The following is an 18,798-nucleotide window of genomic DNA, read 5'->3' on the forward strand; positions in this document are numbered from 1 at the left end:
CAAAGCCTAAAAACTCTACTATCTAGCATTTTATAGGGGAAAAAAAAGGCCTGGCAAACTCTCATTCAGTATTTGGCAAGTATTTTAATGCAAAAATTACTTAAGGGCCAGACACAATAGAGCATGCCTGCAATCATTGCATTTGGGAGGATTTTAGTTAGAGGCCAAACCTGGGCCATGAAACAAGAACCTATCTCAAACAAAACAAAAAAAAACAAAAACAAAAACAAAAATTTCACAATGCACACCAATTGTAGGGGATGGAGACACAGATCAGACTGAAGTTCTTGCCTTACAAATAGGATCATATATTGAAATATATATACATTTGGATCCAGGAAAAAAAAATTGCCAGGTGTAATGACACATACTTAAAATACCAGGGTTAGGGAAGCAGAGACAGAAGGATCCCTGGGACTCCCTGGCAAGCCAGTCAAACCTACTTGTCTTAAAGAAAAAGTGAATGGTACCTGAAGAACATCTGAAGTTGTCTCCTGACCTTCAAAAACCAGTGTGTGTGAGGACACACACACACACACACACACACACACACACACACACACACACACACATACACACACACACACAATGCATACCAACTTTGCAATCAAATTCTCATATTTAAGCTTTATAAGTATTTAGTACTTTACAACTAAGTTGGAGTTTTTGCTAACAAATGGAACTAAAGTCAGAGTAATACATTACTCATGATCAGAAAAATAATAGAATGATAAAATGGGTATACCGATATTTAACTGCTTAAAAGTTTCTATTATATAAGTGGGAAATCTCCATTATTCATCTATGAGTCTACCATGTATTATACATGACCTACTTTCAAGTAGCAGTGAGAATCAGAAAGCAATGAATGTTTTATGATGCATAATTGACAATTTTTAAATTAATATATCACAAACCCATTTGCAAAAGAAAACTGATAAACCCAAGTTCCACATTAACCTCTGTTAATGATTACCAAACTTTTCTACCAAAGTGTCTTTAGCAACGCTCTAAATTTTATTCTCTTTTGGACTAGACATATTATGAATACTCTCTTATGCTTTATATGTGTTATTTTTTTTCTTGTAGTAAGTCCATTTTTATTCAATTTCAACCAAGTACAGTTCAAGATATAGCTTCTTATTAATGGAATTTGTTATTTCCCACTACCAATTAAAAATTATTCTGCTATAAATCAACAGTCCTCAACATAGTTTTACTTTGCTATTTTTCCCACCCTAACAAACATACCATTGATATTAAATGTAAAACTTTCAAAACACTTTCTTGACTCTAGTTCTTAGTCCTCTATAACTAAAATATTCATATATTTACATAAGCAGGCAGCTTTCTTCACAAGCCTTAACCAGTTTTAGAGAATATCACAAACAATTTTTCATATATTACTTTAGATCTAGTCTATATCTCAAAAAATTTCCATGTTTCTATGGTGAGTCTAAATCCGCCCCCAAGCTGACAATCATACCCATATAATATAACAGAAGCAACAACAGTCAATTTCCAGGCTTTGCTTTCTTAGACCTCCTGTGGAAGGGGTATAATGTCTCACATTTAATCCCCGTACTTAGGAAGCTAACACAAGAAAATTGGTGTGCGTTGTAGCCAGTCTGGGCTACATAGTGAATTTTTGGTCAGCCTAGGCTAGAGAGTAAGATCCAATCTCAAAAACAAAGAAATAAACAAAATGAAAAATAAAATAAGAAAATATCCACCTAACATTTTTATATTAAAGACTTTAGAATGAGAGGTGGGACTGGAGAGTTTGTTCAGTGATTAAGAACACTTGTTGCTCTAACAAAGAACCTATGTTCAATTCCTAGGACCCACATGTTGGCTCACAACTATCTGTAACTCCAGTCTCAAGGGATCTAACATCTTCTTCTGATCTCTGCAGGTACCAGGCATGCATACAGCACACATAGATACATGTGAGCAAAACATTAACATACATAAAACAATAAATCTAAAAAAATTTAATGAGAGGTGAAGTTTGGAAAGTATTTTAAATGTAAAGCCAGGGTAAATAATTTTCACAGCAGAGATTGATTAAGGAAAACTTCTATTTCTACAGCAAAAGTATTAAAGAACAAATATAGAGGTCTTATGTAGACTTCCAAAAGATTGAACAATCCAGGCAGTGATGGCACACACCTTTAATCCCAGCACTCGGGAGGCAGAGGCAGGTGGATATCTGTGACTCTGAGGCCAGCCTGGTTTATAGGGTGAGTCCCAAGACAACCAGGGTTGTTACACAGAGAAACCCTGCCTCACAAAACCAAAATGATTGATAGACAGATAGATAGACAGACAGACAGACAGACAGACAGTCAGACAGATGAGAATTGAACAGAACGGTAGTGTACCTTGAAAAACTGTTTTCAAATGTTTGGAATACACTAGACTAAAAAAAACTAAGAGAATCTACAAATATTCATCACTTACATCTTCAATATGTTAATATGCTTTACCATGCTATGAATCTCCAAAAAGATGGATACACTAGGCAGCATGTTCCAAATTTACTTGATGATGCAGAAACTTTTTTATTGCATACTCGTCTCAAGTTTTTGAAGAACAACTCTTAGAAAATGGATTGTAAAGTAATATTTATAGAAAAAAGACCAAAGATCTATAGCTTATTGTAAACTCAAAGTAAAGCAACATAAAGGGGCTTCTTTAAAAATCTTACATGTGTACTACTTTTCTATAATGTCCCTGAATATGAAAAAGTGGAAGCCAATCACTGTGAGTGCTACTGATACATAAATAAAATACTATATCAGAGGGCTTTAGATTCATTACTAATTATCATACCCTAACTTAACTGAACATGTTCACAGAAAAAGAGAAAATGGGGCAAATATAATAAACTGGTTATACAGAAGAAAGAGGAGGAGGAAGAGGAAGAGGGGAAAGGAGGAGGGAAAGGGGAGAAGGAGGGGAGGAAGGAGAAGCAGCAGCAGCAGCAGCAGCAAGATTTTAGGGAACCTCTAGTAAAAGAGCTGTTCAGCATACATTTACCCTTCGAGAAGTAAAAATACCTTCTGAAAACTTCTATTGTAGTGTATGGCCTACTATGGTCTGAATACATTTGCTCCTTCAAATTCATATGCTGAAATACAACCCTCAAGGTGACATACTTAAGAAATGAAACCTTTGGTACTCCAGAATGGGATTAGTGACCCTCCAAGAGTTAATGGAAAGCCACGTAAGGACATACATATAGAACACTTCTCATAAAGAACAAGTCTTCTTCAACAAACACCAAATTTTCCAACTTCCGTATTTGTGCTCAACTAACTTCCCACACTCCAGAACTATACAGAATTAATTCCCATAGCTTAAAAATTATCCAGTGTAATGTACATTGTTAATACAGCCTGAACAGAGTGGCACACCAGGTGATCTAGTAAAGCTACCTGCTTAATGACTCTCTGTCAAGGATACACATATGACATAGACCTGAGATCAATCAAGGTCCTCAACTCTAGCAATGACAGACAAAAATGGGCATAAGCCAAGTGAAGGAGTATCACAGTATTACATGCAAAGATATCATGAGGAAGAAGCTTTCCTTTGGACTCTCTAGTTAGGAAGATGAAACTTGAAATTGCCCATTACTATAACTTCTCAAACTACACCTCTCTTCCCAATTTTGAATGTAAGAAAGATAACCTGTAATATACTAAAAAGATAAACATGAAATGAAGAAAAGGTTCCCATGATTACTGTAATTCAAAGATCACTTAATTTGACTACTTAAAGTCTGCACCTCCTCTAAGCTCTGTGGTTATTTAAATTGTGTTCCCTTTTATACCAAAGGTAACTTTTAAGTTCAGTATCTCTCATTAGCAATAAAACAATATTCTAATCTGCCCATAAAATTCAAGAAATACACCTTAAAAGAATTTATAGTTATTAAAAAGCTAACATTCAAATAAAGGTGAGACTATTCATTAGTATGACCTGTTTAGAAGGCAAGTTGGTAATACTATCAAAAGTTTAAAATTGTTATTCTTAACCTAAAAATTCTACTTAATTTTATATTACAAAACTGAAATCATGCAATAATAAATGTGCAATAGCTTCGTCTATAATATTTAACACAGTGAAAGATTTTAAAAGGAACCTCAATGATCACTGGTTGGGTACTGATTTAATAAAGTATAGTCTATGATGCAATACCACAGAGCCATAAAAAGAAAACTGTATATGAACATCTTTAAAGACCTACATAAAATCATTTGTACAGGCCAAGAGGTAAGATAATATAATGGGCAAGCGCACATATAGTCTCATGACAGACTATATGATTCAACTTGCAGATTGGTTTCTTATCATAGTAACTTGCACATAGTAACTTGCACAAGTCAGTTTAATCACTCTCATTACATTTGCCTCAGTTGTATACCAGTGATAGTACTAAGTAGTAGGCTCTGTAACAGGCTCTACAAAGTATCTTATATTTGGTAAGCTCCCAAAGAAGTTAACTACTATTATTTTCACTACTAGGAAAAGATACCCAAAACATGCTATAAAAAGGAAGAGGGAAAGGGAGGTACAGAATAAGGATCACAAATCTAAATGCTCATTAGGCTCAAGATATAAATAGGCAAATTGAGAAATAAAGGAAACTAGAGAATGCATGCCCTATCTCAAGGGGGCAGTCAATCTAAAAGCTGTCATGTGGGGAAAAATTTAAGTGCATGTGCAATACATAACTTTTTAGTTTTAAAAACTAATACTTTCTCTAAAATACTGTTATATGAATCTAATAAAACATATAGGTGTTAATTTTGACCAGTTGTCCACTGATATATAAGCTTTCATGTGTTATATTAAGTGCATGTATACAAATTCAAATGCATAAAGAATAGATAAAAAACAAAATTTAAAGTGGTAGCACTAGAGAGACTATAGGAGAAAGGCCATGATGTTTAATTTCATATTTTACCATGCCATTATTACATTTTTATAAATAAAGGTACTGGAATAGTTTTTTTCATTTAAGAGCACGAAAGAATTGAGGAGCTTTTCTACTTGCAATTTAATTAATTCAAATGCTACTTGTACAATGTGGGTATTCATTTTATGAACACACAGTTTTTAAAGTTTGCACTGAAACAAAAATATTCAGCACCAACTTTTAAGTAGATGGACAAGGGGCTTATATCATTGAAATGTTTCATCTTTTTTTGATACTTAAAAAATAGTAATTTTGGTATTCAAGTTCTTATTTCCAAGACATTCAATTATTCTTACCTGAATAGATTCTAAAAGTAACTTAAGTGACTTTTTTCTTAATGTTAAAAAAAATAGGAAAGTTTTAAAGCTTAATTTCTACTAAGCACTCAGAATGAATTTATTTGCTATTAGCAATATTTAATTAACATTTCTATATCAGGCTGATCCTGAAGACAACTAATCATGGTCCTGAAATTGCCAGTGTAAGGAAAAACCAATTATAATAGTGATATTCAACTTCTGATTCTCTAAACTCAAAGGCAAAATGTTTTGTTTTGTCTTGTTTTGTTTTAGATCTTCACATCAAGTCTAAGTAAATGTCATTTCATATATAATTCTTTTTTTAAATTTATTTACATATATAATTCTTAGCAAGGATTTTTATTTATTTATTAGAAAGAAAATTATTTTACATGGCAATCCCAGGTCCCTCTCCCTCCCTTCCTCCCCTGCCCTCCCCAACTAACACCCTACCTATCCAATACCCTTTCTACTCCCCAGGGAGGGTGAGGCCTTCCATGGGGGGGGGATCTTCAAAAATCTGTCATATCATAGCAAGGCGTTTTAATACTTCCCAAGCATATAATAGGCTAGGATCTATGTAAAAGTCATAACTGAAAAGTTAATATTATTATAGATTCATGTTATTGCAGTCCATAATAACAAATATTCAGAATGGATTAAAAATATAATTATAGTCAAACCTGTGCTTGAATCTTGATATTGCCACTAGCGATTCTAAGTTACTTAACCTCTCTACTCTTCAGGCAATATGAAAGGCATAAGATAGTACCTTTAAAGTTTTAAAGATTAAATAACATATCCAAAGCACTTAATATAAACAGAACATATAAGTGCCCAATAAATGTCTTTCAAACCTTATTCAGCAAAAACTCATGCTCAGTTTCTTACCTTAGCAGAAAAGGAATAGAAACCTAAAATTTTATATCAAAAATTGCTAAATGTGAAAGAAGATCAAGCTCTGGAGTTATACTTAAGTAATATAACTAAAAAGTAAAATATAGCAGCACTGTATTCCCTACAGTGTAACATAAATAAACTATAAATGGTCTCAAGTTAGTGTTGGATATAAACTCCAAGGGCAAAAGACTGTAACTAAGAAATTACTAACATAAGAGGGCCTGATATTTTAGTAATTCTGGAATACATCATTTTATTTGCTTCTCATGCTAATCTTACACAGAAAGCATAATCATATACATTTAAAGCCAAGGACACTAAAGAAAAAAAACTGCCTCAGATGTCTTTAATAAATGACAGAGGAGGCATATCTTTTGATGCATGTCAGTGTTGTACTGCTCACAAGAGAACTAACTTTCAAACTAACAGAATTTCAACTTTTTATCTATAGTTCCAGATTTTCAAGGTAATTTCTAAACAATTATTTTTCATGTGTGTGTGTGTGTGTGTGTGTGTGTGTATGTGTGTGTATGTGTGTGTGTGTGTGTGTGTGTGTGTGTGTGATGTGTGTTAAAGTGCCCACAGAGACTAGAAGGCATCAAATCCCAAGAGCTGGAGTTACAAGTGGTTGTGAGCCACCTGGTATGGGTACTGGGAACCACACTCAGGTCCTCTGCAAGAGTAGGAAGTACCCTTAACTTTTGAGTCATCTCTTCAGCCCCCTCAAAATTTCAGTTTTTATAAAGACATCAAATTCCACTAGTCTAAAATAATCATCAGGCAAAGTATGGTCATCAATTAAAGCACTGCCTGAAAATTTGATATAAAACACAGAATTACGTCTTTATTACAAGGATAGAACTTTTAATAACTTAACTCCATCTATCTGAACTGTCAGTCTAATAATAACAGCCAAGTTCTGGTTTATCTAAATGCTTTCTAAGGTAGTGTATACATTTCACATCACCTGCTTTTTAAAAATTTAATTACCTTCTATTCAATTATTTCATTAGTAGGTAATAAAACAAAGAAGCAAGAAATGCAAATACCAGTTTTAAGTGTTCTAAAACTTAGTTTTAATAATAAGATGTATACACATGGAAACTGCTAGAAAACTACTTAAACACAACATAAAATGAAAAGGAAAGGAATTAGATATACAAGCTAGGTATTGCACATGCATAACGGCCACACTTAAAAGTTTATAATGAAGAAGTGCATTACCAGTATAATTCTTGAGAAGGAAACAAATTCAGAAAGGTTAAATAACTTCCCCAAATAAAGGATATATGTATTAATGTTTCTAATACTGCCATAAAACACAACAACCAAGAAAATTTATAAAAGGAAGCATTTAACTGGGCTTACGGTTTCAGGAAGTTAGAGTCCATGATGGTGTGTTGTGGGATATTTGTGCACTATGTGAAGATGTATTGCTGGGATTGGTGTAATAAAAAGCTGAACAGCCAATAGCTAGGAAGGAAAGTATAGTTGGGACTTCAGGGCAGAGAGAGAGCACTCTGGGAAGAAGTAAGGCAGAGTCGCCAGCCAAATAGGGAGGAAGCAGGATGGGCAGTACAGAGATGAGATAATGAGCCATGCGGAAGAACACAGATTTAAAAATATGTGTTAACTTAAGTTATAAGAACTAGTTAGGAACAAGCCTAAGCTAAGGCCCTGCTTTTATAATTAATAAGTCTCCATATCATTATTTGGGACTGGTAGTCCTGACAAAAAGGTCCAACTACACTGGCAGAATAAGACATGACAGCAAGAAAAGATAAGAGCTCACATCTTGTTCCAAAAACAAAAGCAAAAATGATGCATGAGAATGGTCCAAGTCTTTTGAAACTTCAAAGCCTGGTCCAGGTAACACACTTCCTTCAATAAGTTCATAAACCTTAATCCTTCTCAAACAGTTCTACCACTGGGGACCAAGTATTCAAACATATGTGTCTGTAGGGCCAGTCTCATTCAAACCACACAGTATGACATCTGAGTTTGTCTGGCTCCAAAGTCTTTTCTGTTTTATAAAAAGAAAAGTTATACCAGGAAGCCTCTCAAATATGTATGATTACAAGACATATGTTATAATAAATCTTTCCACCAAAAGCAGCCCGAGCCCTACCGCCACCTGGGCGGTCTCTGCCAGCTGCCTGAGTTCTTCCCGCTGCGTAGATGAACAAAATAATACAGAGACATATTAGGTACAAGGCTGCTTGGCCAATGACTAGGATTTCTCATCTGTTAGCTCAGTCTTAATTATCATAAATCTATATATTTTATAAGACTTATCTTATAGAGGATGCCTTCAGCTGGCACCCTCTCTTGCCTCTAGTTCACATTGCACAGCTGGAGGAAGAGCGGAGGGGACAAGGGGACACTTCCTGTTTCTCCTTTCTTAAATATGAGTCTCCTTGTTATGTCACTTCCTGCCTGGAACACCACTTCTCTACTGCATTTCCCAGAATCCTCTTTGACTCCTAGTCCTGCCTAACTTGCTGTTTCATTGGCCAAACAGTATTTTATTCAATAATCAATAAGATGAACATACACAGTACATTCCCCATCAGACATAGGCATTTGTAAGATTGTTTCCCCACAGAAAAGCAAGAAACACATTAAGTAACAATAATTTCTAGGAAAGATTTTATTAAAGAAATGAGGTTTAAGCTGAATCTAAAACTAAGTGTAAGACAAAAACTACTATTAATGCCACAAAAATTCTTTCAGTCTAGACATTTTAATATAAACTTTTCCTTAGTTCATAATTACAGAAAATCTCAAACATTTTTAACCTGTCCTTTTTTACTCTCTTGCATTTTTATGTATATTCTGTCTTCCCTCCATAATCTAATTATTGTAGCATGAATTCTAATTGTTCTTAATAATAAAAATTCAGAGTCAGCTATCTACCTCAGACCAAAGGGGTGATCCTGTCCCCAGACTGCCTCTTCGGACTGACTGCTTCAGATTAACTGCCTCCTCAGACTGGTGCCTCAGACTGTCATGAGTTCCTGTCTCCTCCCACCTTACACCCTCTCTCTGTCCAGCTATTTCCCTTCCTGTCTCCACCACCATAATGCTGGGATCACCTTTGTGTGAGCTCTGTTTCTCTGTTAGACTGGATTAATTTTGTGTAGCTCAGGGTGGCCTTGAAATAACAGAGATCCATCTACCTCTGTCTCCCACGTGCTTGGAGTTGTGTGCCACCACTGCCTGGCCTCTATGGCTAACTAGTAGTGTGGCTAGCTTTACACTTTGATCTTCAGGCAAGCTTTATTTGTTAGATCATAAACAAAATATCACCACAAATTATAAGGACAGGAAACATTAATCTAATATCCTATATTTCTCTAAAGGACAGAAATTTTGTCTTAAGAGCCTTCGTGATCTTACAAAATAATCTTCCATTACAGTGCTGAGAAATACTAAAAGAAAGAATTTAATATGTTTAAGGGTATAAAACTTAGCCAAACAAAGGAAAAAATATGGATCCTTCTAACATTTTACACCACCACACTCTTTAATTTTTTACTATAGTATCTTAATAGTAGACAAGAACTTAAAAGATCTCAGAATGGAAGCTTCAAAAGATGGTTCAGCTGTTAAAAACACTTAATGCGCTATCAGAGGACCCAAGGTTCAGTTCCCAGCACCCATATCAGATACAAATTCAACCACCTATAAGTTCAGCTCCAAAGGATCCAAAGCCCTCTTCTGCCCTCCCTTGGCAACTGAATATACATAGTACACATACAGACAAGGTGCAAGGACACACATACACAAAAATAAAAATATTGTTTTAAAAGAAAGACTGCGTACCATATAACGTATTAACTTTAAATTTCTCTGAAGTTTCTGATTTTATTTTAAAAGGACACATGTATTCCACATGCTATGCCTGGTTCACTTATGTTTATCTTAATAGTAATTTAATTTACAAATGCCCAATTAAAATTGCTACTGCAAAAAATATTGTTTGTTCCCCTAACTTAGACTCTTTAAGAATCAGATTATTCCTTGATGCAATGCCATATGCCCAAAAATACAAATGATGGAAATATTTTTTCCCATCTCTTCTTCTAACTCCTTTTTTCTTTTCTTTTTTATAATTTTTTATTTGAATTAGAAAGATTATTTTACATGTCAATCCCAGTTCCCTCTCCCTACACTCCTCCCCTGCCCCCCTCCCCCAACTAACACCCTACCTATCCCATACCCTTTCTGCTCACCAGGGAGGGTGAGGCCTTCCATACGGGGTCTTCAGAGTCTGTCATATCCTTTGGGATAGGGCCTAGGCCCACTCCCTTGTGTCTAGGCTAAGGGAGTATTCCTCCATGTGGGATGGGCTCCCAAAGTCCATTCCTATGCTAGGGATAAGTACTGAAATCTAAGGGGCCTCATAGATTTCCGAGGTCTCCTCACTGACACCCAGGATCCTGGGGTCTGGATCAGTCCCATGCTGGTTTCCCAGCTATCAGTCTGGGGACCAAGAGCTCTCCCTTGTTCAGTTCAGCTGTTTCTGTGGGTTTCACCAGCCTTGTCTGTACCCCTTTGCTCATTACTCCTCCTCCTCTGCAACTGGATTCCAGTTCAGTTCAAGGTTTAGCTGTGGGTGTCTGCTTCTACTTCCACCAGCTACTGGATGAAGGCTATAGAATAGCATATAAGTTAGTCATCAATCTCATTATTAGGGGAGGGCTTTTAAGGTAGCCTTTCTTCTGTTGCTTAGATTGTTAGTTGGTGTCATCCTTGTAGATCTCTGGACATTTCCCTAGTGCCTGATTTCTCTGTAAACCTATAATGTCTCCCTCTATTATAGTATCTCTTACCTTGTTCTCTTCTGTTCTTCCCCCAACTCAACCTCCCTGCCCCATCATGTTCTTCTCACCCCTCTTCTTCTCCCCTTCTCATTCTCCTAGTTCCCTCTCCCCTCCTCCCATGCTCCCAATTTGCTCAGGCTAACTCCTTTTTTCAAAGTAACACTTTTCTTATGTACAACAGATTTAATCCTTCTTTTTCAGAACATATAAATACTGGTAAGCTACTGTGAAAGTTATTGAATGAAGTTAAATTATGAAAATTTTTAAAAGTTCTATTTTATCAATTAAACACAAAATAGCTAAATAATTCATTAGACAACCTGTATAGAATATCTATTTCACATTAAACATTTATTTTTGAGATCACTCAAAAATTGCTTTAATAAATATACATTTAATCAAATAAAGTAATCTTTTTTTCTTCCTTGGTATTTTCTTCTCTGCCCAGATCCAAAGCAAGAAAACTTTTGTGGACTGCAGTGCTTTCTTTTTCCAAGATTTCTTTTTTAACACCTCAAATTCCAAATATAGTTCATTGTCCTTCAATCCTATTTACAGATGCAAAGTATATATTTTATCTACTTAACTGACATCCAAAAAAGTACCCTGTTCAACTTATTCAGCAATCTATCACCAGTGAAAGTAAAAATAGACTCTTATTCATCACATCTTCCACAGTACCATACTGTTGATTCTCCACTAGATATTCTGAGGTCAAGTAGTCAATTTTTTATTTATTTTCATTTTACGAGTGTTTTGCCTGCATGGATGTATGTGTAGTACATGCATGCTTGATGCTCAAGGAAGACAAAATTTCAGATGGTGTAAGCTTCCATATGGTTTCTAGAAACAAAGTCCTCTCCAAGATAGCTCCAATGAGCTATCTCTCCAGCCCCCATATGTGTTTTGAATATATTTGAAACTTACTATGTACCAACTAATAGCTTATAAAGTCTTTGGCAAGTAATGTTAGTAATAAATAAGTTGATCAGAAGTTAAACTATAGCCAGGAGGTGGTGACGCACACCCTTGATCCCAGAACTAAGGAGGCAGAGGCAAGTAGATCTCTGAGTTTAAGGCCAAGCTTGTCTACAGAGGGAGTTCCAGGACAGCCAAAGCTACACAGAGAAACCCTGTCTCACTAGATAGATAGATAGATAGATAGATAGATAGATAGATAGATAGATAGATAGATAGATAGGATAGATTAGACAGACAGACAGACAGACAGACAGATAGATAGAAGTTTTTAAACTGGAGGAGGCTGGGATGAAGTTTTATTGGTAAAGTGATTGCCTAGCATGCACAAAGCCTGGGTTTAATCCTAGTACCAGGTAAAATTGGTCATTGTAAAACATGCCTATAATCCCATCACTTGGGAGGTGGAAGCAGGAGGAACAGAAGTTCAAATTGGTCCTTGGCTAGGCAGTGCAAGGCCAATGGCTTTTTCCTACTTCGAAAAAAATCACTAATTTTCTCTAATATATTGCTTATATTCATGAATTCATAAAACAACATAGTTGGGATGTAGACATCTTTTTAACTCAACTCTACCCTACAAGAAGATAAAATTGCCATAACACACACAATTCCTTAGGTAGAATTTAGGTTTTATTTTCAATAGTGACTTACCCACTTAATATTATTTTTAAAATAAAGATATATTTATATATTATTAACAGTAAGGGGCTTTCAGAAAATAATATAGCTGGGAATGCATCTCAGTGGTAGTGCTTGCCTAGAATGCAAAAGGGCCCTGAGTTCAATCTCCAGAACTATAAGGAAAGAGGGAAAGAGGAGGGGAGGGAGGGAGGGAGAGAGAGAGAGAGACAGAGAGAGAAGAGAAGGAATATCCTATGACTTTGAAAAGTAAAATAAATGTTTGGATAATGCCAGAGTTGAAGAATAGCATCTCCTCAGCTGAGAATTTTGCATTTTGATATTGTGAACAACTATTTCTGAATGACTGAAATACTAAATGGTCATGTAACTGTAGTATCTTTGTGTTCTAGCTTTTATTTAATTCCTACTGCTACTCTTATTTTATTCATATATCTCTTAGTGATTTCAAATCTACAATTTGATATAGAAGTATATAATTATTAGAGCAAAAAAATGCCTTTTTCCTTGCTAAGTGTGAAGATACACACCTATGATCATAACACTCAGTGCAGAGGCAAGAGATCCCAAGTTCAAGACCAATCTAGCATACATCAAGATTCCATCATAAAAAGTAAAAATTTTAAAAAGCCCTTTACCAAGGAAAAAAAAGGTTATCTTTTCCTAACATGTATTACTCTTAGTGAAAATTTAGGTAATGAATTATCATCTTTAAGTACCTTAGTACCAAACATTATCAGTGTTACTAAGATACTGAATCCACACTGGAGCATAATCTCCATGACTCTCCATTGTTGCATGCATTCATTATTTCCCTGGCGATATTGTTCTAAAGTAATAGAACTACCTATTGCCTTGATAAACAGCTTCTTTCCAAATAGGAAAAAGGAAGTGAAACTTGACACATACAAATATATTGTCTGCTATGTAATTGCTAAGACTGACTCCAAGTATAAATACTACTAAAGCTGTTAAAAAGATTCTACATCTGCCCTACATCTGTTCTCCAATTTTGAGGTAACAGGTATTTGTTTATCTGTCTTACATTAATCATTATCAAATTATCAATAGTCTCTGGTATAAATAGTAACACAATTAGGGAACATTAGAAAAAAAATTAAATACCAAACTTAGGTCACCAAAACTATATAATTTTCCTTTCCTACAAATCTACACCAGATAATGACAAGTAATTTATTTATTCTGAGGTACATAATCTTCAACATAAAATGTTTCAATGTAGGGCTGGAGAGGACTCAGTGGGTAAAGATGGTCCTGCCAAGCCTGGCAGGATCCCCAAGACTCACGTGGTAGAGGAAGAGAACTGACTTTTGAAAATTGTCCTCTGACCTCTACATCTGCTCCATTACAACACACACACACACACACACAGAGAGAGAGAGAGAGAGAGAGAGAGAGAGAGAGAGAGAGAGAGAGAGAATAAAATTTAAAGATGTACAATCTAGTTTCATGTACATAGTATATATACATTTTTATTTTCCTGATGAATAAGCAGTATTAACTAAAATAACAATATTACTTTATCACAAGTAATGATTTAAGCAAAAAAGAAATACCATTGTTAAGGCATTTCCCTTTCTTATAAAATTCCAAGAAAGTTAATTCAAATGATAAGCTTCACAGACTGTACTGTATTTGCTAAATTCATAACTGAAACAAAGATCAGAAAAGCATCCAGGGAATGGAGAGTTTCAGAGAACAAATATTGTCTTTCAACAGACAACAACAATGTCATAAAGAAGTCAATTAAAAATTTTAGAATTGACAATATAGTATTATTCAGACACACTGTAAAATGTTTATAGGGGTAGACCACATTTCACATTTCCCACTACCTTTGTAAAGCAGATTTAGATAAAATACTTAAAATTACTATTGTGAAATGCTAAGAGACTTTTTTCTACTCCAGCCTTGAAATTGAGGTCCTTCTTTTGCCTCAGTCTGACCAGTGCTGAAGTTATGGACACACACGACACCATGTCCGGCACCAAGGCATTTTCGAAAACATTCCTTCTACCTTCAAGAAAGCCACAAATTGCCCATCGAATGCCTTTAATCCTGTGCTCCACAGGTAGAAGCAAGCAGGTCTCTGAGTTTGAGGCCACCCTGTTCTACAGAGTGAGTTAGTTCCAGGATGGCCAGGGCTACACAGACAAACTCTGTACCAAACTGAGGCCCCCATGAAAAAAAAAAAAAAAAAAGAAAACCACAAACTAGCTGGATGTGACAGCACACCTGTAGTGCAGCACTTGTGATAAGAAATAAGGCAGGTTAAAGTGTTTAAGACTAGTTGGGCTACATAGTGCTGTCTAAAGAAAAAGCAAAAAAAAAAAAAAAAAAAAAAAAAAAAGAGCCAGAAATTATAACTTGCAAGAATCACAGTTTCAAATTTTGCCTTTTTTAAATTCTAGAATTCAGGAAGAACAGTAAAATTTTTCTAAAATCCATGAACTTGAACAACATAGATTCACTTTTGGAGGATTGTTTTTTCTGATGTTCAAGATTACAAGAAATGTCAACCCATAGAATTAAGCTGTAATAAAACGAACTATTCACAGATTGGCAGCTAGTGCTATTTCTACTGATTTTTCTCTTATGTTTTTAGGTTCTGTCATAGTAAGTAACACTGTATTTATATCAGCAACTCTTCATGAAAAATCCCTAGTTATTTCCGATTTCAAATATCCATTTTCTCATCAAACCTTATTGTCCTACTACCACTTCATCTAAATCTGCAGCTTTTTTTCATTCTTCAGCTACACCCTTGTGGCTGGCATTAGACTTTTCCTCCCAGACTACTGTACTCTTCACTCTCATGAAATAGCTCCTCTAAATTGTCATTAACTCCATTGCCAACCTTACCCTCTTTCCTTGACAAAATGCCACCTACCTTTTCCACCTGGGCTTTGCAAAGGCCTTTATGCTGCATTTTTATTCTGCTCGAGAGCCTCGTCTCCAATCACATATTTATTTATAAGGTTGCTGCCACTGACTTTCAACTCCCCTTTAAAATACCAGTTTCTTCTTGACCCTATTAAATGTACTAAATTTTTCCTTCAGGTAATCACATTTTCTGCTAATCCATTTAAACACAGAATCCCTTTAGCTTCTAAGACCCAAATTCATGGGTGATAGATACATCTAGACAACTTTTATACATCCTTTCAACTGTTTAACTTATCAATGTTACTACTATCAGAGCATAGACAAGGGTTGTATGTTTCAAAGCACTCTGTGCAACACTTATGCACCATCGCTTGACCAAATTAAGATAATTAGATAATTAGATAAAACAAATCCTACAGCTTAACTTTTTAACTTCTAGGGCCGTTCAATTTCCACAGACAGCTGACATATTTTGGTTTCTATAAAATTTCACATTCACTCGACTTAAGCATGGCAAACATTAAAAGCTGATGGACGATAACGGGTATGCATTTCCCCATCACAGTGTCAGATTCTTTTAAAAATCAGCAAGATCAACTCTAAGAAGTGTGAGCTACAACTGATTTTTCATACAAGGAAACAGTGGCAGCAGGAAGAGATCCACACTGTCTGCATATTCAGATGGGGGGAGCATGTCCTTCCCTACAACTGAGTTGGATTAGTTTCTTTACTCCAGAGGCTTTGACTCGGGAAGATTCAATAAACTGCTCTCAACAAAGATATCATGGGAAGGATACCCCGGCTACTAAAAGGGAGAAACCAGAGCAGTGGGTATCCTCTTTTCACAAAAGTCAGCAGCTAAATTAAGCACTGTAGTCGCTATCTGCCAGCAGAATCAAAGCTTTGTTTCTACCCAATAATAAAATCAAGTTTCATTCCATTTAGTTCCTTCCCGAGCATCATCTCAACCTGTCAGAATTCGACGAGGAGAAAAAAATTTAAATGAAGTAGGGAAGACACTAGGATTCCCATCTACATTTCTTTTTCCGAAATCACATCACTAAGTCTTGGATTTCCTTTACTCCAAACTAAGCCTCAGACTCCAAATATAATTCTTTAACCCCCGCTTCTCCATTCAATCACACTTAAAACCATGCCAACTACAGAACCACGGCTGAAACCCCTACAAATAGGCTTGCCATTCATCTTGGAAGTCATGCCCTGCAGCAACTGCCTATCTCCAAACTCAGGGATATCACCCAAATACAACGCAATGGAATCAGACATGCAAAGCACACACGACTTCTGCGAGGGAGGGAAACGGGAAAAGTGCACTCTTCTCCAGCCTCAGGACCATCCACCAGGGCATGGGGATGGGGTGTGGGGGTAAGGGTCCCAAAAGGGAGGTGGAAGAGGAACTCGAGTACTGGGGGAATCCTTCCTTCTCAAGGGAAAAAAAAAAAAAAAAAAAAAAAAAAAAAAAAAAAAAGAGGCTGGATTTCCCGGTCAGGGGAAGCAGTCAGTCCTAGCTAAGAAGAGGCAGACAGAAAGGGAGGGCCCTCTGCTAGGAAAAGCAGAAGGAAGGCACTTTCCAGGGTCCCGGACTAGAGCCTATCACCTGGCTCCCGGGGAAGATGAGGAGTGTCCCATGGGCTGCTGAGGGGCCACCCTGGCCTGCTAAGGGACAGTAGAGGCGGAGCAGAGTTTCCCCTGACGAACCCCGAGTCGTGTCGGGCAGATGCTGTGGGGCCGCTGGGTGGGGGGAGGGGAGCAAAGGGGGTGGAGATGGGATTCCCCCCTCTCCGAAGAGCTTTAGTGGAGGAGGCGCCCGGCCAACCCCCAGCAGCATGCTTCAGACTGCGGAGCCGGGATCCCGCCGCCCGCACCGGCAGCGCGGAGCCCCGCAGCGCCCGCCGCACCGGCCCCTCGGTCCCCGGGGGCCAGAGACTTTGGCTGCGAGGACTATGGGGCCTGACACCCGTGGGGCCTGGTCCAGCTCCCCCGGGAACACACGGGAACACCCGAATCGCCAGCGGCTCTCCGCGGTTGTAAAATACACCCCCTGGTTCCCCTCCTCAGCCTGCCCTCTTCCCGAGGCCGCAGAGCAGGACCACCGAGAGCGAGAAGCCCCCCGGCAAGTCGAGGACAGTGGCTGTGGCGGACCCCCCACCCCCGCAGGACCTCCTCCCCGGGTTACCTGTGAGGACCCCGACACGGATTTGATGGTCGTGGTTCGTGAGGATCATTCCCTCGGTCGCCATGTTTCCCAGCGCAGTCACCGCACTGACAGGAGCCGGGAGAAGCCGGAGCCCGGAGCGCGCGCGGGCCGGGAGCGCGCTTGCCTCGGAGAGCGCGAGAGAGGAGCGCGAGGCGAGCGGGAAGGAGGGGGCCGAGCGCCCGGTGGCCTGCGGGGTGGGGAGGGAGGGGGGGACAGGAGAGGCCGCGCCAGGAGTGCGCGGGTCCGCGGAGGGGGCGGAGTCGGTCCGCGCGACCCCGAGTCCGGAGGGGAAGGCGCGAGCCTAGGGTGGGAGAAGCGGTGGCCTCGCGGGGAGAGCGCGCGGAGGCGGCGGGGCAAGGCCGGCGAGTCCCCGGAGGCTCTGCGGAGTGAGACCCGAGACGCCTGGATGGCAAGAGACTGAGGGGAAAGGGAGCACACGCTCTGGAGGTTGCGGGGGCGGGCTCGGGGACAGGGGCGGAGCTACACCCCGAGGCGTGCAACTCGTGGAGAGTGAGGGGAGGAGGAGTGAGAGCGAGCTCGGCTGTGGAGTGCCCGGAGCGGGAAGAAGAAGAAGCCGGCCCAGCCTGAGTGGAAGCGAGCAACGCTCCTGGGCGCGCGAGTAGCGCGGGATTGGCTGGGCGGACGCGGTGCGGGGACGCGCGAGGCAAGAACGCAGCCTCGGCGGGCCCCAGACAGAAGCAATCCCCCGCCGAGCCTGCAGCCTCGTCAGTTATCCGCCGGCTCGCTCGCCCGCCCGTCCGCCGGGGAGCCGCTCTGGGCCAGGTGCCGTAGCGAGGTGGGCTCAGCTCCTTGGAAGGCGCGGGTGAACCTAGAGGTGGCGTAGGAAGCTACATGGGTGGCAGGACGGTGGCCGATGTGACGAGTGTCTCCCGTGGGCAGAGGCGGGTTGCCCTGTGGCGCCTCAGCTGTGACCCGCAGTCAGCTCTCCCTGACAGGATTTCGGTCTCACTTCGCTTTAGTTCCTCTCAGAGACCCGCCTACCAGATCTCGCAGAGGAAGCCTCGGCGTCTGCGACAGGGC

General features: G+C 38.8%; 1 protein-coding gene across 6 annotated transcripts in view; it reads right to left on the bottom strand.

The window, feature by feature from the left end:
* The window catches only part of LOC100762786 (gephyrin), a 375,076-nt gene extending 357,143 nt beyond the window's left edge, over nucleotides 1-17,933 (bottom strand). For all 6 annotated transcript variants that reach the window (XM_035444849.1, XM_027418340.2, XM_027418336.2 and 3 more), the window contains exon 1: nucleotides 17,737-17,933. In XM_035444849.1, coding sequence (XP_035300740.1) covers nucleotides 17,737-17,800 — 64 coding nt within the window. In that variant the 5' untranslated portion in view covers nucleotides 17,801-17,933. The remainder of the gene's footprint in view (nucleotides 1-17,736) is intronic.
* Between the last annotated feature and the right edge of the window lie 865 nt (nucleotides 17,934-18,798).

This window comes from Cricetulus griseus, chromosome 5 (genome assembly GCF_003668045.3).
Source record: "Cricetulus griseus strain 17A/GY chromosome 5, alternate assembly CriGri-PICRH-1.0, whole genome shotgun sequence".
NCBI classification, from domain to species: domain Eukaryota; kingdom Metazoa; phylum Chordata; class Mammalia; order Rodentia; family Cricetidae; genus Cricetulus; species Cricetulus griseus.